This window comes from Scyliorhinus torazame, chromosome 21 (assembly GCF_047496885.1).
Source record: "Scyliorhinus torazame isolate Kashiwa2021f chromosome 21, sScyTor2.1, whole genome shotgun sequence".
Classification (NCBI taxonomy): Eukaryota; Metazoa; Chordata; class Chondrichthyes; order Carcharhiniformes; family Scyliorhinidae; genus Scyliorhinus; species Scyliorhinus torazame.
In genome coordinates, this window is record NC_092727.1 from 119760221 (window position 1) to 119784322 (window position 24102).

General features: G+C 43.5%; 1 protein-coding gene and 1 pseudogene across 1 annotated transcript in view; one reads left to right on the plus strand and one right to left on the minus strand.

The window, feature by feature from the left end:
- med24 (mediator complex subunit 24) overlaps nucleotides 1-24102 on the plus strand; it is an 87478-nt gene that overhangs the window by 3816 nt on the left and 59560 nt on the right. The window contains exons 2-10 of the mRNA XM_072487402.1: nucleotides 61-199; nucleotides 2422-2504; nucleotides 4833-4871; nucleotides 11705-11778; nucleotides 14373-14596; nucleotides 16286-16397; nucleotides 17942-18089; nucleotides 19850-19963; nucleotides 22972-23019. Coding sequence (XP_072343503.1) covers nucleotides 70-199; nucleotides 2422-2504; nucleotides 4833-4871; nucleotides 11705-11778; nucleotides 14373-14596; nucleotides 16286-16397; nucleotides 17942-18089; nucleotides 19850-19963; nucleotides 22972-23019 — 972 coding nt within the window. The 5' untranslated portion in view covers nucleotides 61-69. The remainder of the gene's footprint in view (nucleotides 1-60; nucleotides 200-2421; nucleotides 2505-4832; nucleotides 4872-11704; nucleotides 11779-14372; nucleotides 14597-16285; nucleotides 16398-17941; nucleotides 18090-19849; nucleotides 19964-22971; nucleotides 23020-24102) is intronic.
- LOC140398036 (immediate early response 3-interacting protein 1 pseudogene) lies at nucleotides 11054-11388 on the minus strand (annotated as a pseudogene).

Below are 24102 nucleotides of genomic sequence, written 5' to 3' on the forward strand. Positions count from 1 at the left end.
CATCAACATGGTTGGCATGATGAAGCTGTTTTATTTTTCCTCTCCCTTTGCTGGTACTAGGGCTGACAGATGAAGGTGGTGAACCTGAGGCAGGCCATTCTTCAGGCCTGGAAAGAGCGATGGACAGATTATCAATGGGCCATAAACATGAAAAAACTTTTCCCAAAAGGTCCCACGTGGGACCTCCTTGGACTCTCAGGTCAGACTCTTAACTCTAAACATATTTTTGAGTTACGGAGACGTGATTGCTTTGCTGTTTAAAACTGTAATGCAAAAAGCTTTTTAATGGATGAGTCTAAATCATTTTAAAACAGATTTAGGAAATGGCTCATTTGTCGGTTTTGTTAACCTATAACAATTTAATTTGGCTGCTTATGTGAAAGAATCTAATCAGTATCTGGAGCTAAACTAACTGGGCAGATGATCAGGAGCAAAAACATGTCTGCCTTTCTCGCAAGTCTACTGGAAACATTCAGGTAATATCTATGGAGAGAACACACAAATTAATGTTTCTCGTGTAGATCCTTCAGAACAGTGTTCTAGCTGTGGCACAGTGGTTAGCACCGCTGCTTCACAGCGGCAGAGACCTGGGTACAATTCAGGCCTCGGGTAACTGTGTGGAGTTTGCACTTTCTCCCCATGTCTGCATGGGTTTCCTCCGGGTGCTCCAGTTTCCTCCTACAGATCAAAGATGTGCAGGTTAGGTAGATTGGCCATGCCCAATTGCCCCTAGATTGAGTGCCCTTTCACGGCGCCAATGCAGACTCGATGGGCCAATTGGCCTCCTGCACTGTAGGGATTCTGTGGTTCTATTAAGAATTGTCCTTGTACTCAATAATTGAACAGGAATATGTGTTTTTTTCTAGAATGGAGTTTTAATCTATAACTTTTCTATCAGGTTACTGTAGACACTGAAATACTGGGTACTGCCTTACAGGCACCAATTGGCTGATTATTTTATTCAAGTGTCCATTTTATTCAAGTGTCCATTGTCCATGCATGGATCTAAACAATGAATTTCTGCAGACATTTTGATTTGATCCTGTTGACGCCCATCTGATCCTAAGCTGAACTTTTGCCCATATGCACCCACTTTCGGGCAGGTCTATTAGATAGGAATTGAGAGCAGGAACCCAAATTGATTTCCTTCTTCCTTCTCAGCTGAAGTCCTTTCAACCACTTTGGCTACAATCAGCTAACGTACAGTGCAAAATCAAACCTGGGACTTTACTATCAAGTAGGTCAGCATACGTGATAAGAATGGGTTTAACACAATCACAGCGCAGTGACACAGACATTAGTCCTGCTGCCTCACTATGCCAGGGATCTGGGACCAAGTTCGGCATTGGGTGATTGTGTAGAGATTGCACGTTCTTGCTGTATCTGCATGGGATCCCTCCGGGTGCACCAGTTTCCTCCCACAGTCCAAAGATCATAGCATCCCTACTTTGCAGAAAAGACCATTTGGCCCAGCAAGTCTGCACCGACCCTCTGAAAGAGCACCGTAACTAGGCCCACACAGCTAGGGGCAATTTAGCAAGGTCAATCCACCTAACATGCACATCTTTGACTGTGTGAGGAAACAGGAGCTCCAGGAGGAAACCCACACAAGACGCAGGGAGAATGTACAAATTCCACACAGTCACCCAAGGTCAGAATCAAACCCGGTTCTCTGCCGCTGTGAGACAGCAGTGCCGCCCCGAAGTGCAGGTTATGTGGATTGGCTATATTAAAATTGTCACTTTGACAGCCCAGTGAAGCAGTGGTTAGAACTGCTGCCTTACGCCGCTGAGGACCCAGGTTCGATCCCGGCCCCGGTACACTGTCAGTGTGGAGTTTGCACATTCTCCCCGTGTTTGCGTGGGTCTCACCCCACAACCCAAAGATATGTAGGCTAGGTGGATTGGCTACACTAAATAGCCCTTAAATTGGAAAAAAAAAAGTATTGGGTACTCTAAATTTATTTTAAAAGAGAATTAGGTTGAGGAGTAAGATAAGCTGTAAAGCAATTGTTCGAGCAGTTGAGTGGTGATTCTGGGCAATGGAAAAGCCCCCTGTAGCTTCTGTAGAGTTTAAACTTACTATAAAATTGCCACTTTGTATCCAAAATGTGCAGTTTTGAGAGTGTTAGAGTAGGGGAGTGGGCTTAGATAGGACACTCTTTCAGAGGGTTGGTATGCTAAATGGCCTCTGCACTGTATGAATTCTATAATTCTGTCACAGGAGGAACTGCTTTGAAATCCAGTTTCATTTTGCTCTTTAATGTTTTTTGGCCAGATGAATGCAATTCTTATATTTAAGCTGGAAAAGCATCCACTGACAGGTTATTGTACTAAAGGGTATCCAATGCCCTAAACAATTTTTAGAGGTTTTTTTTTCCACTAAATAACGTTGCTCTGATCTTGTTTCAATTTCTTCTAGATCATCTCCTGGAACAGGCATTGGTTGGTCCATCCCCCAATCCTCTGATTATGTCCTATTTGAAGTATGCCATTAGTTCACAGGTAATGTGACTGGAGCCCCTCGGTATCCAAAAGGTTAGGTGGATTTGCTGGGCGATGGGGTGGAGGCGTGAGCTTAAGTGGGTGCTCTTTCCAAGTGCCGGTGCAGGCTTGGTGGGCCTCATGGCCTCATTCTGCACTGTAAATGCTATAAAATCAGTGGCGCCCATCCTTTGGGTTGTGAGTCATACGTGGCTCCCGATCCATGATGTTTGGCGCTTGAAGCCCAGACTTGTTCTCCTTATTGTTGTACATATTGCGAGTGGAAATCTGTCTTTTTGTGCTGTTGCTCATTACTGATGAGAATTAAAACAGAGCACCGGTGCCTTTTAGTCTCAGCAACTGAGAAAAGTGCAGATTAAATCATGTCAAGAGGGCTGGAATACAGGGATGTATTTCTGAAGCTGAATAAGGCTCTGGTCGGAAGTCATTTGGGGTATTGTGAGCAGTTTTGGGCCCCGTATCTTAAGGAAGGTGTCCAGAAGATGTTCACAAGAATGATCCCTGGAATGAAGAGCTTTTCGTATGAGGAACGGTTGAGGACTCATGGTCTGTACTCGTTGGAGTTTAGAAGGATACGGGGGGGATCTTAATGAAATTACAGGATACTGCGAGGCCTGGATAGAGTGGACGTGGAGATGATGTTTCCACTAGTGGGAAAAACTAGAACCTGAGGGCCCAATCTCAGACTAAAGGGATGATCCTTTAAAACAAAGATGAGGAGGAATTTCTTCAGCCAGAGGGTGGTGAATCTGTGGAACACTTTGCTGAGGAAGGCTGTAGAGGCTGAAGCACTGGTTGTGTTTAAGACAGGTTATTTATTAATAAGGGGTTCAGGGGTTATGGGAAAAGGCAGGAGAATGAAGATGAGAAAAATATCAGCCAAGATTGAATGGCGGAGCAGTCTTAATAGGCCGAGTGGCCTAATTCTGCTCCTATTTCTTATGGTCTTATGTACAAATGCAGTGTTCACAAGGTCATGTACCATGATTGAACACTGGGGGTGGAGGGTCTCTGTTCAAAGTAGATTTGCTCATTAAAACCATGGTTTTCAACAATAGTTTTTGTGCTTGAATAGGGTGATTTTTGGCATTTTCTCTTAAGAACAGATAGATGGGGCGTAATTCTCCGGAAACGGCGCGATGTCCGTCGACTGGCGCCCAAAACGGCGCAAATCAGACGGGCATCGCGCCGCCCCAAAGGTGCGGAATGCTCCGCATCTTTGGGGGCCGAGCCCCAACCTTAAGGGGCTAGGTCGGCGCCGGACGAATTTCCACCCCGCCAGCTGGCGGAAAAGGCCTTTGGTGCCCCACCAGCTGGCGCGGAAATGACATCTCCGGGCGGCGCATGCGCGGGAGCGTCAGCGGCCGCTGACGGCATTCCCGCACATGCGTAGTGGAGGGAGTCTCTTCCGCCTCCGCCATGGTGGAGACCGTGGCGGAGGCGGAAGGGAAAGAGTGCCCCCATGGCACAGGCCCGCCCGCGGATCGGTGGGTCCTGATCGCGGGCCAGGCCACTGTGGGGCAGCCCCCGGGGCCAGATCGCCCCGCGCCCCCCCCAGGGACCCCGGAGACCGCCTGCGCCGCCTTGTCCCGCCGGTAAGGTAGGTGGTTTAATTTACGCCGGTGGGACAGGCATTTTAACGGCGGAACTTCAGCCCATCCGGGCTGGAGAATCGAGCGGGGGGGCCCGCCAACCGGCGTGGCGCAATCCCTGCCCCCGCCGAATATCCGGTGCCGGAGACTTCGGCAACCGGCAGGGGCAGGATTCACGCCAGCCCCCGGCGATTCTCCGACCCGCGGGGGGTCGGAGAATCTCGCCCGTGGTTCCCATTGACACAATATTTTGAGGTAACCAATAAACTAGATCAACAAATTGAGGAAATAATTAAAAGACAGCCCCTTAAAGGGACCCCATTGGCATTATAGACATACTTAGCTGTGGCTTGGAGCATTAATGGGCCAGTTAATATCAACCTACAAACTCTTTTTAAAAAAAAAAACATACACAAGATAAAATGCAGGAATTTCACGAGTCTTTTTGCTGTCCACTCATGTTTCTACAACAAACCATCTATCATCTGGAATGCCCTTCCTTTATTGGTTGATTGGCATCATATTGCACATTAAATGTGAAGAAAAGGCTTTACAGAAAACTGAAACTGAAATCTAATCATGATCTTGTAAGTGTCTCTTTCAATTTTGTTCTCTTCCATTTTATTTTAAATTATTTCCTCCTCATTTTAGTTCCATTAAGATAAATATCATAACTTCATTGTGTTCAGAAAAGCTATTACTTTAGTCTCTCATTTTCTTCCACTTGCTTTTGCAGATGGTGTCTTATGCAAGTGTGATGACTGCCATTGGAAAGGTCTGTATTTGAATAGTGGAGCGATTTTAGAACGCAGAAATCTGTTGGTACATCTGGTACCTGATTTCAGAGACTCCCTCTGGTATATACGATGAGAGGCAATGCTGTTCTTTCTGCTCTATACCCCTTCTTTCTCCCGATCTCTCTCCCCACTCATGCTCTGATATGAAGAGAATGTTAGCTGATTAAATAGAATATCACTTGATCGGATTTTGGCAGCAGCACTGTTTGGAAATATTGTTAACTACTCTTGGAGCATTTGTTCTGAGATGCCTATCCAGCCAGAATGTGGTCCATTTTTAATTACTGTGGTGAAGCCCAAGAGTGCAGCTACGTGAACAATGTCCAACCACATCTGACATCAGTAAGGAGGCATATCATTTTCATTTGGGAAAAACAGGATTAATCAAAGGCAGCCAGCACAGATTTGTTAAAGGAAAATCGTGCCTGACTAGCATGGTTACGTGTTTTGAGGCGGCAACATGGAGGGTCGATGGCAGGAGTGCATTTGATGTAGTCTAGATGGATTTTAGCAAAACTTTTGACAAGGTCCCACAAGGGAGCCTGGTCGCAAAAGTACATGGATCCAAGACAGTGGCCGTTTGGATCCAAAATTGGATCAGAGGCATTGGTTGATGGGTGTTTTTGTGACTGGAACAGTATTTCCAGTGGGGTTCCGCAGGATTCGGTACTTTTGTGGCTTATATTTATGATTTGAACCTGAGAAATTACGAAATTTGCAGGCGATGCAAAATAAAATTGGCCATGCAGTTGATACTGAAGAAGAAAGCTGTAGATTGCAGGAAGTTATCAAATGGATTAGTCAGGTGGGCAGAACAATGACAAATAAAGATCAAGCCAGTGAAGTGTGTGGTAATGCATTTGGGGAAGGTAACCAGGCAGGGAACTGCACAATAATTGATCGGATACTGAGAAGCGTGGAGAAATAGAGGGACTTGAAGTGCACGGTCATAGTTTCCTGAAGATGGCTGGACAGAGCGATGTGATGCTCAAGATGGCAGATGGGAAATTTGCCTTTATGAGTTAAGGCACAGAATATAAGAACAATGAGATTATGCTTGAACTGTGTAAAACATAAGTTAGGTCACAGTTGGTTTGCTGTCATCGCACTTTGGGAAAGATGTGATTGCACTGGAGGGAGATTTACAAGTATAAGAACTAGGAGCAGGAGTAGGCCATCTGGCCCCTCGAGCCTGCTCCGCCATTTAATGAGATCATGGCTGATCTTTTGTGGACTCAGCTCCACTTTCCGGCTCGAACACCATAACCCTTAATCCCTTTATTCTTCAAAAAACTATCTTTATCTTAAAAACATTTAATGAAGGAGCCTCAACTGTTTCACTGGGCAAGGAATTCCATAGATTCACAACCCTTTGGGTGAAGAAGTTCCTCCTAAACCCAGTCCTAAATCTACTTCCCCTTATTTTGAGGCTGTGCCCTCTAGTTCTGCTTTCACCCGCCAGTGGAAACAACCTGCCCGCATCTATCCTATCTATTCCCTTCATAATTTTATATGTTGCCTAGACTGGAGAATTTTAGTCATGAGGAAAGATTGGATATGTTAGCATTGTTTTCTTTCAACAGAGGAGACTTGGGGAGACTTAATTGAATTATGACACGTCCAGATAAGAGTGGAGATAGGAAAGCCTTATTCCCTTTGCTTTAAGGTGTCCATAAGCAGGGACATGCACTTTGGAGTAAGAGGTAGGAGTTTTAAAGGGGAATTGAAGGGAAATGTTTTCACCCAGAGAGAGGTGGGGTTGCAAAGTTGGCACAGAAGGAAATCATTATAATATATTTTTTTAAATTGGACATTTGAAGTATCATAATCTGCAACAGTTGGAAAATGGAGTTAGGCTGGATGGTTCCTTGTTGGCTGATGTGGGTGTGATAGGCCAAATGGTCTCCTTCTGTGCTGTAAATTCCTATGATTCTGATATGGACTTCAAACCTTATGAAATGCTTTCATTTTCCTGTATTTTTCACTCCACTTCATTGCTCACAGCTTTAAGCAGGCATGTGCATCTATGCAGAAAACACACTTCTGTCTTTCCAAGTTGATTTATGTATGCAGTGTATCATCTACCAGTTTTCACCTCATTCTCTCTTTTTTTAACCTGACTCTAGCCAATTGCAAGTTATTATCCTCAGCTCCCCCCCCCCCCCCCAACACCCCTCTCCCCGCACCCCACCCTGGTACCCCCTTAGGTTTTATTAACTCCAATTATGGGGACTATTTTATCCATCAATTTCCATTTCTGATTGAGGCTTTACATCAACACATGCATCTGTCTCCTCTGACACTGATGAAAGATGCTCCGTACAAAGCCATGTAGCATTTCTCAATGTACTTCACTGGTGGTGAAGAGGTCTTTAAACTAAATATTAGGGGAAGGGGATTATGTGGTAAATCACAGGGAAACAAAAAGGTAATAGAGCAGGTTAGCGATTTGGGATAATCAGAGTGCGACAGGAAGGGACAGAGGGCAGCACGGTGGCACAGTGGTTAGCGCTGCTGCATCACGGCGCCGAGGTCCCAGGTTCGATCCCGGCTCTGGGTCACTGTCCGTGTGGAGTTTGCACATTCTCCCCGTGTTTGCGTGGGTAGGGTAGGTGGATTGGCCACTCTAAATTGCCCCTTAATTGAAAAAAAAAGGAAGGGACAGAGAGAACAAACCTAAGAGTGCACCAGCAGATAAGGCCAGAGATTGCAAAAATGGTTGAAAAACTGATGACAAACAGCATTCGTAACAAAATGGATGAATTGTTAGCAGAGATAGAAATAAATATGTGTGATCTAATAGCCATTACACAAAAGTGGTTGCAGGGTGACCTGACATTTCAAAAAGATAGGAAGCTAGGAAAAGATGATTGGTTACCTCTGTTCACTAAGGATGTCATTAATACAGTAGAGTGAGATGACCTTAACTCGAAAGAACATGATGTAGAATCAGTTTAGGTAAAAATAAGAAATAGGTAGGGTAGAGGTCACTTGTGGGAGTAGTTTATAGGCTTCCTAACAGTAGTCACATTATAGGGCAGAATATACAGAAAGAAAGAAATGGGTTGTGTAAGAAAGGTACCACAATAATCATGAGTGACTTTTATCTACATGTCGATTTGGTGAATCAGATTGGCAAATGCAGCCTGGAAAATGAGTTCATAGACTGTACCCAGGACAGTGCCTCAGAGCAGTTCTTTCTCGAGCCAATGAGAGAGCAGGCTATTCCAAAGCTGATAGTGAGCAATGTGGCAGGATTAATCAATAATCTCATGGTCAAGGAGCCTTGTGACAGCGATCATCACAGGATAGAATTTCACGTTCTGTTTAAAGGAGAGAAGTAAGGATCTAAGACTCGTGTTGTAAACCTGAATAAAGGTTGTTACAAGGGTATGAAGGCAAAGGTAGCTAATGTGAACTGGGAAAATAGGTTAACAGGTCGGACAGTAAAGATGTAGTAACAGACTTTTAAGGATATATTTAGTAACTTAGCAAAGATTTATTCCAGTGAAAAGGCTGTTTGAGAATGATGCATCATCTGTGGCTAAATAAGGAAGTTTAGGATTTCATGTTAAGACTTGAAAGAAACACTGTACAAATTTGCAAAGATTAATGGTAGGTCAGAAGATTGGTTAGATTTTAAGTACTAGCAAAGAATGACTTTTTTTTAAAAAGGAAGAAAGTAGAGCATGGAGAAAGCGAGCTCAATATAAAAACAGATAGAAAGATTTCTACAAGTATTTAGAATGGAAAAGAATAATTCAAGTCAGCGTTGATCCTCGAGGTGGTAAGTCTGGGGATTTGATCATGGAAAACGTGGAGGTGTTGAACAAGTATTTTGTGCCTGTCTACTGTAAAAGATTTAGAAAACGTCACAAAGATACTTCGTAAAACAATCACCATTACCAGGGAAAAAATGCTGGGAAAACTATTTGACCTAAAGGCTGATAATTCCCCAGGACCAGATGGCCTGCATCCTAGGGTCTTAAATGAAGTGGCTACAAAGTGGCCCAGCAGATTGAAAAATAGCTAATGGAACGTCTTTATCCGAGAAAGAAGGGAGACAGAAAGCAAGGAACTATAGGTCAGTTAACCTAACATCTGTCATGGGGAAATTGCTACAATGCATTATTGAGATTTTCACAGGATACTTGGAAAATCGTAACGTGATTGGGCAGAGTCAACATGGCTTTATGAAAGAGAAATTGTGTCCAACTAATCTATTAGTGCTTTTTGGGGAAGTAACAAACATGGTGGGTAAAAGAGAACATGTCGACATGGTGCACTTGGATTACCGAAATACATTTGATAAGGTGCCATGCAAAGGTTACTACACAAGGTAAGAGCACATGGTGTAGGGGTAGCATATTAACATCGATAGGGGATTGGTAACTAAGAAGAAGCAGAGAGTAGAGATAAATGGGTCTTTTTTGGTTTGGCGAGCTGTGTCTAGTGATGTGCCACAGGAATCAGTCTGGGGCCTCAACTATTTGCAATCTATATCAATGATTTGAATGAAGGGACTAAATGGTAGCTAAATTTGCAGACACACACCTAGGTAAGAAAGTAAGTTGGCAAGAGAAAGAAATGAGCCCACAAAGCGTTACAGATAGGTTAAGTGAGTTGGCAAAGATTTGGCAGATGGGGTATAAGGTGGAAAAATGTGAACTTGTCCACTTTGGAAGGAAGAAGAGAAAAGCAGTATTGAGAGATTGCAGAACTCTGCGGTGCAGAGGGATCTGGGTGTCCTTGTATATGAAGTGCAGCAAGTGACTGTGCAGCACGGTAGCATTGTGGATAGCACAATTGCTTCACAACTCCAGGGTCCCAGGTTCGATTCCGGCTTTGGTCACTGTCTGTGCGGAGTCTGCACATCCTCCCCGTGAATGCGTGGGTTTCCTCCCACAGTCCAAAGATGTGCCGGTTAGGTGGATTGGCCATGATAAATTGCCCTTAGTGTCCAAAATTGCCCTTAGTGTTGGGTGGGGTTACTGGGTTATGGGGATAGGGTGGAGGTGTTGACCTTGGGTAGGGTGCTCTTTCCAAGAGCAGGTGCAGACTCGCTGGGCCGAATGGCCTCCTTCTGCACTGTAAATTCTATGATTAGGAAGGCAAATGGAATGTTGGTGCGTATTGCAAGGGGAATGGGATCTAAAAGTAGTGAAGCTTTACTGAAGTTGTATTAGGTCATGTTGAGTCCACAGCTGGAGTACTGTATCCCATTTTGGTCTCCTTATTTGAAAATAATTATCATTGAATGAGAAGTTGTTCAGAGAAAGCTCCCTTGACTCACTTCTGGAATGAAGGGCTTGTCTTCAGAAGGGTTGAACAGGTTGGGATTATACTCAATGGAGTTTAGAAAAATGAAAGGTGATCTTTTTGAAATGAAATGAAAAATGAAAATCGCTTATTGTCACAAGTAGGCTTCAAATGAAGTTACTGTGAAAAGCCCCTAGTCGCCACATTCCAGCGCCTGTTCGGGGAGGCTGTTACGGAAACATGAGATCCTGAGGAGACCTGGTAGGTCGTATACCAGGAGGATGTTTCCTCTTGTGGAGGAGACTACAGCTAGGGGATGCAGTTTGAAACTAAAAAGTAGAGATGAGAATTCTTTTTCTTCTCTCAAAAGATCATTAGTATGTGGAATTCTCTTACCGAGAAAGCAGTGGGTTACTGAATACTTTCAAAGCAGAGTTAGATAGAATTTTGGTGGACAAGAGAGTTGGTAGTTATGGGAAAGCAGAGTTGGGACAACAACCAGTTCAGCCATGATCTTATTGTCTGACAGAGCAGGCTTGAAGGGCCAAATGTCTTCCTTCTGCTCCTGAGCTCTATGTTCCGAAAACAGGCTGTGCACAACAGACCTCCCTTTAACATGTGCAAGTGCGACCGCATTGCATGTGTAACAAACTAATTTGTAGACAGCAAAGAAAAATTAAGAGGGTCCTTTGCTTTTTTTTTTTTAAAAGTTCAAATTATTTATTTCATCGATCCCATTTTCTTTTCATTTTTTAATGTCTACAAAACACTGAAATATGTAATGCCATAAGTTTGCTTTTACGACAGTTCAAAGGAGCTTTGAGGGAGATCATGGAGTTAAACAGCAAAATATGTTGCAAATCTCCACTAATGTAGAAAATTCTGCATTCTCTCTTCACCATAGAGGAGAGTGTTGATGCTCTTTTCCAATCCTTCATCCGAAAAATAACAAGAGTACAATTGTTACGGAGTTCAGTTCTATCAACGGCAGCCTCATCACCATTCGTACGGATCGGATTAGATGTGATTTAATCCCTGGCTCTTCTCCAAAACCACCAACACTCTGGTCTGTCCCCCAGCCAATCTTGTTGAGGAAGCGCTCCTCATGCAGCACGGCCACGGCGTTGACCCAGAGCAGAGCAGCCTGGAGCAGCGAGTACAGGGTGAACGCCATGCTGGCAGGACCGGCCATGCCCACTGGGAATCTCAGCAAAGCCGCACAAACAGCCAGCTCCACCGACCCCCAAGAGGGTCCTTTGCTAATGAACCAACATTTTCTATTGTTAATTTCGAAAGAAAAGAGAATTATTTTCCTTATTTTCTCATTCTCCATTTGAACTTACAATGGACAGACATACAAGTGTAAATTAATTTGAACAGTTGAAACCAAACAGCGCTGCTTTTATTCAAATAATTTTGTTCATTCTCTGCATGCAAGTAAAATGGTGAAGTGCCTTCAAAATATCTAATGTTCTACTTAATCCAAGAGCCATGTATATTACAAGTTGAAGTTTACTATATTTAAAACGAATAAACATTTATTGTATTTCAGTTCGAAGATTACTCCAGAGAACTGTGTGTTAAAGCTCTGCTGGAACTAATGGACATGTTCTGTGATCGACTCAGGTCTGTAGTGGTTCATGCACTTATTTGTTCTTCTCCCCAACTCCAGTACTGCTCTACCCTTTGAGCACAAAGTGAAAGGTACTGCTTTGTAGAAGATATGGGCCATCATTCTCCGCCGGCGGGAGTCTCCGTTTTGCCGGCGCCCGGGGGTTTCCCGACGGCGTGGGGCTGCCCCACAGTGGGAAACCCCATTGACCGGCCGGTGTTACGGAGCATCCCGCCGGCGGGTCGGGGCAGAAATGTGGCGGGGCGGGATGAAGAATTTCGCTCATGATGTGGCGATGCCAGCGTTGGACTGGGGTGAGCACAGTAAGAAGTCTTACAATGCCAGGTTAACGTCCAACATGTTTGTTTCGAACACTAGCTTTCGGAGCTCTGCCCCTTCCTCAGGAACACTGCTCCTTCCTCCTGAGGAAGGAGTAGTGCTCCGAAAGCTAGTGTTCAAAACAAACATGTTGGGCTTTAACCTGGTGTTGTAAGACTTGGAGAAGATAGGCAGGAGGCTAACTAAGCTGACACCTGGGATTAAGCAGTTAAGATTTGAGGAGAAATCAAGAAACCTGACAATGTTTGTGCTGGAGGAAGGTGGCTCAGAGGAAATCTGATCCGCGATTCTAAAGGGTACAGACAACGTGAAACCTAAGAATCTGCATGACATAACAGCAAACACTTAAGTTCGAGGCGCAGACAGAAGCTCAGGGGAGGGAATGTGAATTGGATTTAACTTGGATTTAACTGCTTCATGCACAGGCTGGTGCATAATGGAACACACTGTGCAAATAGCATTGAAATATTTTTAGAGAGAATTGTATTTTTAGTAGAATCATAATATAATAGCAGGAATGGACCTTTTGACCCATCCTTTACTGTTTCTGGCTTTTTTGCATTGAGTTTGCCCTGGTAGCTCAACTTTTAAAATTCCAGTTCCCAGTCTTTCTCCATATCCCTTAATATGGAGTGGGTAGACACGGTAGCACAGTGGTTAGCACTGGTGTTTCACAGCTCTAGGGTCCCAGGTTCGATTCCCGACTTGGGTCACTGTCTGTGTGGAGTCTGCACGTTCCGCCTGTGTCTGCGTGGGTTTCCTCCGGGTGCTCCGGTTTCCTCCCACAAGTCCCGAAAGAAATGCTGTTAGGTAATTTGGACATTCTGAATTCGCCCTCTGTGTACCCGAACAGGCGCCGCAATGTGGCGACTAGGGGCATTTCACAGTAACTTCATTGCAGTGTTAATGTAAGCCTACTTGTGACAATAAAGATTATTGTTATCTTTATTTCTGAGTAGGTGTCTATCTCACTTTTAAATATCAAAATTGATTCTACATTGATGGCATTTTGGGGCACTGCACCACAAATTCTAACAATTCCTTGTGAGAAGAATTTGTTTTTGGATTCATATTTAACCAATTCATTGCTATGATTTTGCCCCCTTGATCTGAATTTCTAGAACTATAGGAAAGAGTTGTTCTAACCCTGACAGCTAATTTATTATTTTAAACATCTCAATCAAATAGTTTTAAGCTCCTCATCCACAGAAAATATAACTCAAATCTATCCCTTCTCCTGTCATACCCAAGTTATTTTATAGTTCCAACGACGATTCACCAGTCTATCTCCAAATCCAATGCATATTTCCTAAAGTGGGGCACACAAAATTGATTAAAATATTTCATATGTGGCATTTCCAGTCCGGTGTAATTGTCCTTTTATATTTCATGTCTCTTCCGATAAAACCCAAATCATGTTCGCCTTTTGATTGCTTTTTGCATGTACTGGTTGGCATAATGATTTGATTGTCCAGCCTTACCGCCTGGCATTCCTGAATTGTTATTATCACCACTTCATTATTTTAAACTGTATTTGGCATAATCTGCCCACTTACGCTTCCGATGTGCTTTGCAATTTTCTGCTTTTTTTTTAAACAAGTCACTAAATATTTTCACAATAGTTGCAAACTTGGTTTGATTGAATTGAGTGATGTACGAGAGCGTTATCTGTTTTTTGCTTTAACTTTGAATTTGTCCAGGTGAGTGGCTTGATCATTTTTCACCCCAGGAAACTGACGTTCAGACAGTTTTATTGGTGTGGCAGGACTCTATTTTGCAGTGCTAAATACAGTGGGCTAGGGATTGTATAATCATTGCAATGTATGCTGCTTTACATGGCCTTTTACCTGGACCAGGGTTCATATAATTCGCCACAGAAATCAATTTACCCAGTAAGTTGAAAGCAGAAAATGCTGGAAACGCATTGCTCAGTCAACATCTGTGAAGACAAAAGACAGGCTGTGGTGTTTTAGATGTGTACCCTTGAGCAGACAGTGATGAAATGAAGGTACCAAAAATATCATAACTTGTCCTTTTTCTTCGTAGACACTGACCAATCTACCCTGTATTTCTAGTGTTTCGCTCTGTTTCAAATTTCTAGTATTTGCAGTTTTCACATTTTTATTTTATAAATAACCAGGTTTTGGGGGTTTAATAATTTGGACAGACTTGGAAATTCACATTCCCACAACTCCGACATAATTGGATTATTTTCCAGAGTCTTCAACATAGATATGTCAGAACCTAATATTGCCTTCTAACCCTCCAGCTGCCATGGGAAAGCAGAGGAATGTATTAGTCTTTGCCGATCGTTGCTGAGCACGCTAGCATGGTTGCTGAGATGTGCTGCTTATTGTACTGAAAGGCTGAAGGAGGGATCAGATGCAGCCCCTGGAGAAGAACAGCTCCAACTTTGTATTAATCAGATTGAAAAGACTGTGAACAGGAGGAAGAATAGGGCCCTTCTTCACATTGCACGGTTGGAAGAACAAGGTACACGTGCCAGGCTCAATTGCTGACACAGATAAGTTATCTGTTTTACTTCACTTTGACCAAAAAAAAAGACTGCTCACGTGATAGCTTTAATGAGTAAATGGAACAAGCAGTGTAATAGTGAGCTTTACAGCCCAGAGGGCAACAAGCTTCAATCCCTCCTTGGCTGTTTAATTAGAAGGACACAGCAGAAGCACCAGCTGGGGTACTGCTGTTAGCTTCAATGGCCTTGGGTAGACTGGTGAAAGTCGTTCTTTGTTTCCCCTCTGATCACTGTCCAATGATACTTGTTTGAAAACATTGTATGCTGCTGAGAATAGGATTTGATTTGGCTGTGATTCCCTCTCTGATTGAAGAGTCGGCAGGCATTCACTATCCAGTCCCGGGTGCAATGAATGGCTGTGGGCAAATAACTAGAGTATATTGCATCCATAGAACCGTACCTTAGCTGGAAAATTCCACTCCAGTGTCAATTAGTGAGGCGGCTGATTTACTTTCTGTCTTTCACGGAGCTAGTAAAGTATTTTCCTAGCTTGTGAATAGTATCACTGTAATTGTAACTCCATCACCATCCAATGAAGGGCGGCACAGTAGCACAGTGGTTAGCACTGTTGCTTCACAGCACCAAGGTCCCAGGTTCAATTTCCGGCTTGGGTTACTATCTGTGCGGAGTCTGCACGTTCTCCCTGTATCTGCGTGGGTTTCCTCCAGGTGCTCCGGTTTCCTCCCACAAGTCCCAAAAGACGTGATATCAGCGAAATTGGTCACTCTGAATTCTCCCTCAGTGTACCCGAATAGGTGCCAGAGTGTGACAACTAGGGGCTTTTCACAGTAACTTCATTGCAGTGTTAATATAAGCCTACTTGTGACAATACTTAGATTATTATAATTCATCTCCTTCTGCAGTTTAAAGATTTGTTACATGAGGGACCAGTTGTCTTTTTGGGAATATGGGATCAGGAGTAGACCATTCAATACGATCATGGCTGATCATCCACTTTAATGCCTTTTTCCAGCGCTATCCCCATATCCCTTTTTGTCATTGGTATTTGGAAATCTGTCAATCTGCTTTAAGCATAGTCAGTGACTGAGCTTACACAGCCCTCTTGGGGTACAGAACTCCAAAGATTCACAACCCTCTTAAGTAAAAACATTTCTCCTCGCCTTGGTTCTAAGTGGCTCCGGCTTTATTTTGAAATTGTATCTCCTGGTTCTAGACTCCCCAACCAGGAGGAACATTTTGCCTGCATCTATCCTGTCTATCCCTTTAAGTATTTTGTAACTTTCAATGAGATCACCTCTCATTCTTGGAAATCCTAGAGAATACAGGCCCAGTTTCCCCCAATCTTTCTTCAAAGGACAATCCCGCCAGCCTGGGAACAAGTCTGGTGAACCTTCATTGCACTCCCTCTGTGGCAATAATATTCTTCCTGAGGCAAGGGTATCAAAAGTGCGCAGACTACTCCAGATGCAGCCTAACCAATGTTCTGTACAAGGTTCTCCGTTTAATGCTATTTTTGCTCGTACACCTTATCTCATCCATCATACAAATGATCTGTGACATGATCTTGTAGAGATGTACAGGCTAAGTGACTTTCAGTGACTAGGAATTGTGATTGGTGTAAAGTTAGTTTTAAGAGGTCTCTCTCAGACAAAAACTGAAAGTTTTCTTGTATTCTGCCTGTTTAGTTACATGGACTAATATGGAACAGGCACTCATTAAGCTCACAGAAAACCACAGCAAGATAAGCAATCAGCAGCTCAGACTGCGGCTAGAAGAATGCATTGAATTGGTTAAGAGGTAAGGCTAGCCCTTATTTCTCCTATTATGACCTGTCAGTATAATTTCCAGTTGTCCTGTCTTCACTTGGATTTGAAGCCAAAATTGCAAGTTTACTTGTACCTGTCATGATTGAAGAGGGAATATGGACTGAGGATTTTGGACACTGGGATAAAATTTCATGATCTCAAGCACCACAGGAGTGGAACACAGAAAGATGATTGGCCATTCGATTAAGTGCAGCAGACCATAATACTTGCCACCTGTGGTCAGCGGGGTGTTCAAACCCCACTCCAGAGACTTTGAAAATATTCCAGTGCGATACGGAGGGAGCGCTGCATTGTCGGAAGTGCCACCTTTCGGATGAAGAGAAGTAGCAAAAATCACTGAAATAGAAACCGTCCGCAACTGTGAATTAAATTACAAACTTTAGATGGTTGCGACATGGTTAAACCATTAGTTACTCAGAAAATGTTAGAAGAATTAAAACCTCACCTAACTTCTGGGTGACTATTGTAAAAGCCCAGAGTGGCCAACACAAAGGACCAGCACCCCCACCCACCCCCAGCCCAATTAACCACAATCTCCATGGGATTCCCAACCCACCCACACCTGGCATTCCCCCACCCCCCCAGACAGCTAATGGGAATTCCCCCTGTCCAACCAGTACTGCCCCCCCCCACCACCATTGGAGCCCTTTGGGATATCTTGAAAGATACTATATGAATGCAAGTCATTCTTCACCCTCTAATATCCTTTTACTTAGCCTTTCATAAAGTAGTTTCTGCTGATACTCCCTACTACATAAACTGAGCACTACTTGCAGTTCTGGTAAGAAATCAACAAGCACATAAGCAGCATAGTTTTATCAACATTTTTAATGTGTGCTTATTTTTTCACTCCAAAATTTAAAAATGACAGTTGATGTGTTTTAAAGAAATAACTTTTGAATGGATTATTGGTTGAAAACTATTTGAAATATTTCAGACCCAGGTGGCTTGGGACTGCGACATTTCTGTTTGTATCTACCTAAGTAAGCCCTGCTTCTTACGTGGAATAAAGACTAAAGCGATATTGTTGCACCTGTTCTGCCATAATATGTTGATTCAATATAATACCATTGTTTGAAACAATCTCCATGCAGATGAAGCTCTTATATATTATACTTTTTTCAGATTTCCTTTTTGTCATTGGGATATGGCTAACTAGTTTTGACAATTCTGTACATTATGGTCTTAATTTTTTTAAATTATAAATTTAGAATACTCAATTATCTTTTTCCAATTAAGGGGCAATTTAGTGTGGCCAATCAACCAATGCTGCACATCTTTGGGTTGTGGGTTTGAGACCCACGCAGACATAGGGAGAATGGTCTTAATTCTGACTTTGACGCAATGTTTTTAAACATCGAAGGGGAAATGCTGAAAAGTTTTTTGACTCGTTCAAAACTCATATAGAACTATTTAAGTTGGCTGTACACTGAATAGGAACAATTTATTTTTGAATATTTTGAATCTGTCTAAAAATCACAAAGTTGTATATTAAGCTGTGTCATTTGTTTGCAGTATTCCGGTCATAACAACTCAGTCTGAGCAGAACACTAAGATGGAATTCCCCACTGTTCATGCTCTAATCATGCTGGAAGGTACTCTGAACCTCACATCTGACACCCAGTCACTCGTGGAACAGCTAATCATGGTGAAAAGGATGCAGGTAGCTGGAATCCCGTGGAATTTAAAAATTATTATCCTATCAAAATAGTGGGTATCGGCACTGACCTATTGTCACGCTGAAATTGTCGCTTATAATTACATAGTGTCCAAAATTGTTCCGCCGTAATATGGGGTCAAACATTGGATGATTTCTAAATAAAGCTTTATGTCATGAACTGCTAAGGAATTATATTGGAGCTACAGCATCATTCCCAAGGGTATTAAACACTGTAATATTTTCCCCGCGTCTTTATTTTGATGCCCATTTAAGAACATGGGGCGTCATTCTCTGACCCCCCGCCGGGTCGGAGAATGGCCGTTGGCCGCCGTAAATCCCGCCCCCGCCGAAGTCTCCGGTACCGGAGATTGGGCGGGGGCGGGAATCGGGCCGCGCCGGTTGGCGGGACCCCCCGCTGGATTCTCTGGCCCGGATGGGCCGAAGTCCCGCCCAGAAATTGCCTGTCCCGCCGGCGTAAATAAACCTGGTATTTACCAGTGGGACCAGGCGGCGTGGGCGGGCTCCGGGGTCCTGTGGGGGGACGCGGGGCGATCTGACCCCGGGGGGTGCCCCCACGGTGGCCTGGCCCGCGATCGGGGCCCACCGATCCGCGGGCGGGCCTGTGCCGTGGGGGCACTGTTTCCCTTCCGCCTCCGCCACGGCCTCCACCATGGCGGAGGCGGAAGAGACTCTCCCCACTGCGCATGCGCGGGAAACTGACAACGGCCGCTGACGCTCCCGCGCATGCGCCGGGAAACTGACAGCGGCCGCTGACGCTCCCGCGCATGCGCCGCATTTCCGCGCCAGCTGGCGGGGCAACAAACGCCATTTCCGCCAGCTGGCGGGGCGGAAATCCCTCGGAGCATTCCGCACCTTTGGGCCGGCGTGATGCCCGTCTGATTGGCGCTGTCTTTGGCGCCAGTCGGCGGACATCGCGCCGTTGGGGGAGAATTTCGCCCATGATGTTTAGGAAAAGGAAAGCAGTTTGACCAATGATTCAAACAGACTGTGTACAGATTTTGAAGTGGGGGAGGAGAGTATCCAAAGTGATGTTTTGAGACACTTGATCATCAAAGGACAAAACAGTCGAGAGGCCGTAATGCTGTAATAACATATGGAGTCTGTGGGTAATTGGATAATGGAAGATTTATAAAAACAAATATGAATGCAACCAGTCAACATTGTTCTTTTTCTGGGTTGATTTTTTGGGAGCTGTTTTTAATTCTTTCACAGGACAGGGGTGTCACTGGCTAGCCCAGCATGTTTGTTGCCCATTCTAATTGCCCTTGAGAAGGTGGCGGCTTCTGCTGCAGTCCACATTCTATAGGAGCTTGGCACAAGTCTGTAAGCCCCTGCTGCATTATTAACATTAACGTCTTATCTCATGAGGCTATCATTCTGCCACTACAGAAAAGGAACCGGTCATGGCCTTTTAAATTCAAACAGTTGGTGCCACAGATACACGCTCCCTCAATGCGAACACACTAAATGTAATTATAAGAGAAACGTGATCCCAGCAGGACTACAAACATAGTGCTCTGTAGCTTGTTTAGTCTTGTATACCTATTAGTACTCTTGCTGTAGATTGATGCACTTGTGCATTAGGATTAGGCAATGTGCAGATGTCACTGCAGTATCTTCTGTGTTGAGACATTAGATGTTCGAGAATCAGACTGTGCTTCCAATACAGTGATTTTGATCAGACAATGTTTTATCCTAAACAGACAATACTCTTATGGAGCATTACCTTTCCTCTTTCTTAGCGAATTCCCTCACCTCACTTTTTACTGGAAATCTGGAAGGCCTGTTTTGTGGGTCTTATTGAATCCCCAGAAGGAACGGAAGAGTTAAAGTGGACGGCATTCACGTTCCTCAAGGTAAATGTGTAACCTTTCATGACTCAGTTAATTTATATTAGTTTTTCGAAAAGAAGACTATGCCAGATTTGAAGGATATTGCATGCTGCTGCAATTATGTGGCATTGTGTTACAGAGAAACAGGATGTATACAAGCTATAACGTGCTGCTTCACACTAGCTATAAATGGAATCTTGTTAAACAGTTCAGTTTGGCATTTACAAGTACAGTATATTAATACCCAGTTCAAAACTGGAAGTTTTGGCATCTTTTTTGACCAAAAAATATCTGAACAGGCTGCTTAATAGTACAAAAGATCATGTCTGCGTGGGTTTCACCCATACAACCCAAAGATGTGCAGGGTAGGTGGATTGGCCACACTAAATTGTTCCTTAATTGAAAAAAAAAATTGGGTACTCTAAATTTTTTTTTTTAAGTACAAAAGACCAGAATACACAGATATCTGGAAAACATATTTGTGCTTTTACAAGTTGCAGCCAATATCACTTCCATGAATATATAGATTTACCATGCACAGCATACTAGAATATTTAGATATGAGATATTTGAGTATGATATATTTCCCATTTGGATTATGCCTATTCAGATGTATAAATTGGGATGTATGTTGTATACGTGAATATTTAGGCTTTAAGGATATAGTAATAGTGTAGAAATATAGAGTTGAAGTCAGTGATAAGTCATGATCGTACTGAGTGGTGAAGCAGGCTGTGACCAAATGGCCCATGTTACTGATGCCTGATAAGCTCCCAACTGTAGCTAAGAAACCGAATCAGAGCCATAAAAAATATTTTTATTCAGCTTTTTAAATTTTATACGTGAGAAAAATAATAACAGCTCCCCCCCCTCGAGAAAACCAAACAGAAACCACACCAGAACCCCCCCCCCCATCCCAAATCAACCCTTCAATTGCTCCCCTCACAGTGTACTTAACTTTCTTGAGGTACAAAAATTCCAAAAGATCCCTCAGCCATATCAAAGCACTGGGTGGAGAAACTGAGCTCCAACCCATCACAACTCACCTTCCAGCAATCAGCGAGGTTAAGGCTAGAGGCCCAGCCCCCCACCCCTCTCCAGTCTGCAGCTCCGGCAGGTCTGATACACCCATTATGGCCCCAAGGGGACAAGGCTGCAGTTCAATTTGTAGGATGACCGCAATGGTGCCAAAGAAGGAGACCCAGAACCCCGAGAGCTTTGGACACGACCAGAACATGTGTTTATGGTTAGCCGGTCCCACCCACAATGCTCACACTCCTCCACACCCGCAAATAGTCTGCTCATCCTGGATTGGTCAAATGGGCCCTGTGCACTAGGTGCCATAATTCTTTTAAGTTTTAAAATGGTGCGGGAAAATCGATTCTTTCCAGGAGTGATAATATAAGAAATAGGGCTTGGTTATTTTATAAACAAACTTTATTAAAACAAAAGAAAAGAATATTTAAACTTTTAAACTTCAACCCTAACAATAACATTATCTGTAGTTTCTTAACCTTAGCACACTAGTTCCCATTAAACATCACTTTACAGAACATGCCGCTCTCATGCCACTTACCCTGGCAGACAAAGGCAATACTTGCATTTAGGGAGCAATTTTTCTCCTGTAAGGGACATTTGTTCAGAACCCTTTTCAAAAGCTTGCCTTGGTGGCAATTTTCATGACCTCTCTCAGTCGATTTCCAAAGCCAAATGCTCTGTAACTGTTCAGAACAGCATTCTTTCTCTCTCACTCTCTTAAGCTCTGCCAAGACCCTCAAGCAAAGTTTCTCTGCTGGGGTTTCCAGTCTTGAACCCATCAGCGTTATCTTTGGCTGTTTGATTTCCCACTGCCGTTTCTACAATTTGCTACCTCGGTCTGTTTAACCCCTAAATTGCCTGCTACATTGGGGTCTCATTTCTGGACCCAATTTCCTAATATCTCCCTCACGCAACATTTATTTCATATGTTTGTTATTACATCGTTAGTCTAAACTTTTGTCACTTGTAAATGTACACTTTTTTTGAGCTATGGGAGCACATGAGCATTTTGGAGGAAATGCATTGTTATTTTCTGATGAATTGAACTGTTCACACTTTTACTGGGATGAGTTACCTGCTGTCTGCCAAGCGAGCCTTCAAAGCACCATGCAATGGCTTACCTGCTTGGGCAACTGGAGAAAGGAATTGGAATGCTCTGCATCTCATAGAATCCCTGCAGTGCAGAAGGAGGCCATTCAGTCCATTGAGTCTGCACCATACCTAGGCCCACTCCCCCGCCCTATTCCTGTAACTCCGTAACCCCACCTAACCTTTAGACACTTGGGAAAGGGATTCTTTAATTTAGCATGGCCAACCCACCTAACCTGCACATCTTTAGACAGTGGGAAGAAACCGGAGCACCCGGAGGAAACCCACGCAGACACGGGAGAAGGTGCAAACTCCACACGGAGAGTCACCCGAGATCAGAATTGAGGTCCCAGCCAGCTGTGCTAACCACAGTGCCGTCACGCATAGAGCTTGCATGATCATGATGGGCTGAATGTCCTCTGTCCGAACCAGAATGATTCTGTGACAGGGACTCTTTGATTTGATATGCGTAGCAAATAGAGACTGAAACAACCAAATTGATCCAAAATGACAGCCTTGTGGTAGTCTTGATAATTCAGCCAAGATCATAAACATCACTATTGATTATTCCTTTGGCCCATTTCATCACATCTTTCCAGGATATCATTATGTTTCCCATGAAAGTATCTTACTCTTAAATGCCTCCAGCGTCTGGCTTTAACAGGTCTTCCAGAATCCCTTTCCCAAGCCACCTGTTCGAATGCTTCTGCCGTCTAACAGACAAACATACCTTGTGGTAAGAACGGTGGAATAATCAAGTCAATTTATACTTTGTTTCATTCAAGACCATGGAAGTGATTTCAATAATGTTTTTGATTGGAAGGCATTATTTGTTTGGAATGTCATAGATTTCCTATGACTTTGTTTGAAAGTGATGGCAGCGTACTTGTGTCTAATCTTTGCAGATTCCACAAGCATTACTGAAGCTTAAGAAATACCCTCTTGGAGATAAAGTAAGTTGCGTTTTGAGTTATACTTTTGCCAAGATTTTCTCTCTGCACCTCCACAAGAATTTAGCCAGTCTCAATCGCCAAGTGAGTTTAGTTTTTAGATTGAGGAATCTGGATGATGGACCTAAGCCCCTAGTATGCGTCACTACCCAGCTTAAAGAATAGAGAGCAAGGTAAGTCAAAAAGCAGTGGTTGAGTGAGCTCATGCCAGACTATCAGGAAGGAGGTCTGAAGGAAGTGAATAATTTCACAGTGTTGATATCCTGGAAAAGAATGATGAGGAGACGATTTGGCGAGTCTTGATTTGAGCAGCGAAAGAACGAAGGCTGTGCAGAATGGCACATTTTGATTTTAGTACCAACTGGAGGAAAGTTGAGAGCAGCAGCAACGGGGGCAGAGAGTCATGATGGCGAGAGAAAGAACACTTGTGTGAATCAAACCTGTATTCTCATTGTTTTGGGAAATTTTTTGATTACTGAAATGCCCGTGACCATTTAACTCTCCAATGCTTTATTTCTTTTAATGCTGTTTGTTGCCCATTTAAAATAAACAGCATAATGCTGACCTAAAAATAACACACACAAGAATTCAGTACAAATGTGTTAAGCACGGGGATGCGAGTTTCATTGGTTGAAGAGTGGACCCGTGTATTTGCCTCATCAGTCTATGCACCCCATATGTAAATATAATTGACCAGATTAATGACCATAGTAGATTCCCCCTCTCCATTTAGATATGAAAGGTTGGACATGAAGGGTGAAATCGTGTTTTGAATTCCACCAAAATTCTGGAAATGATTCAGATCAAATGCATGTTGGTACGGCAGCATCATTGTCAGTGACCTCTGGGTGTAACCGCTGGAGGAATCCACAAACCCGTATTGTGGAAACCAATCGTAAACACACTTAAAAAGCAACATATTTCCCAAAAGCACCAAAATAAATCTGAAAGGATAGTCGACATAGCCTAGCACGGGTTTCTAATTTGTGATCCGCAAATTCTGCGACTGTTATAAGGGAGCTTCAGCAGGTGTTCATCCATCTTCTACACAAGAATTTCGTAACTTTGGATATGATCCAGGTTGAA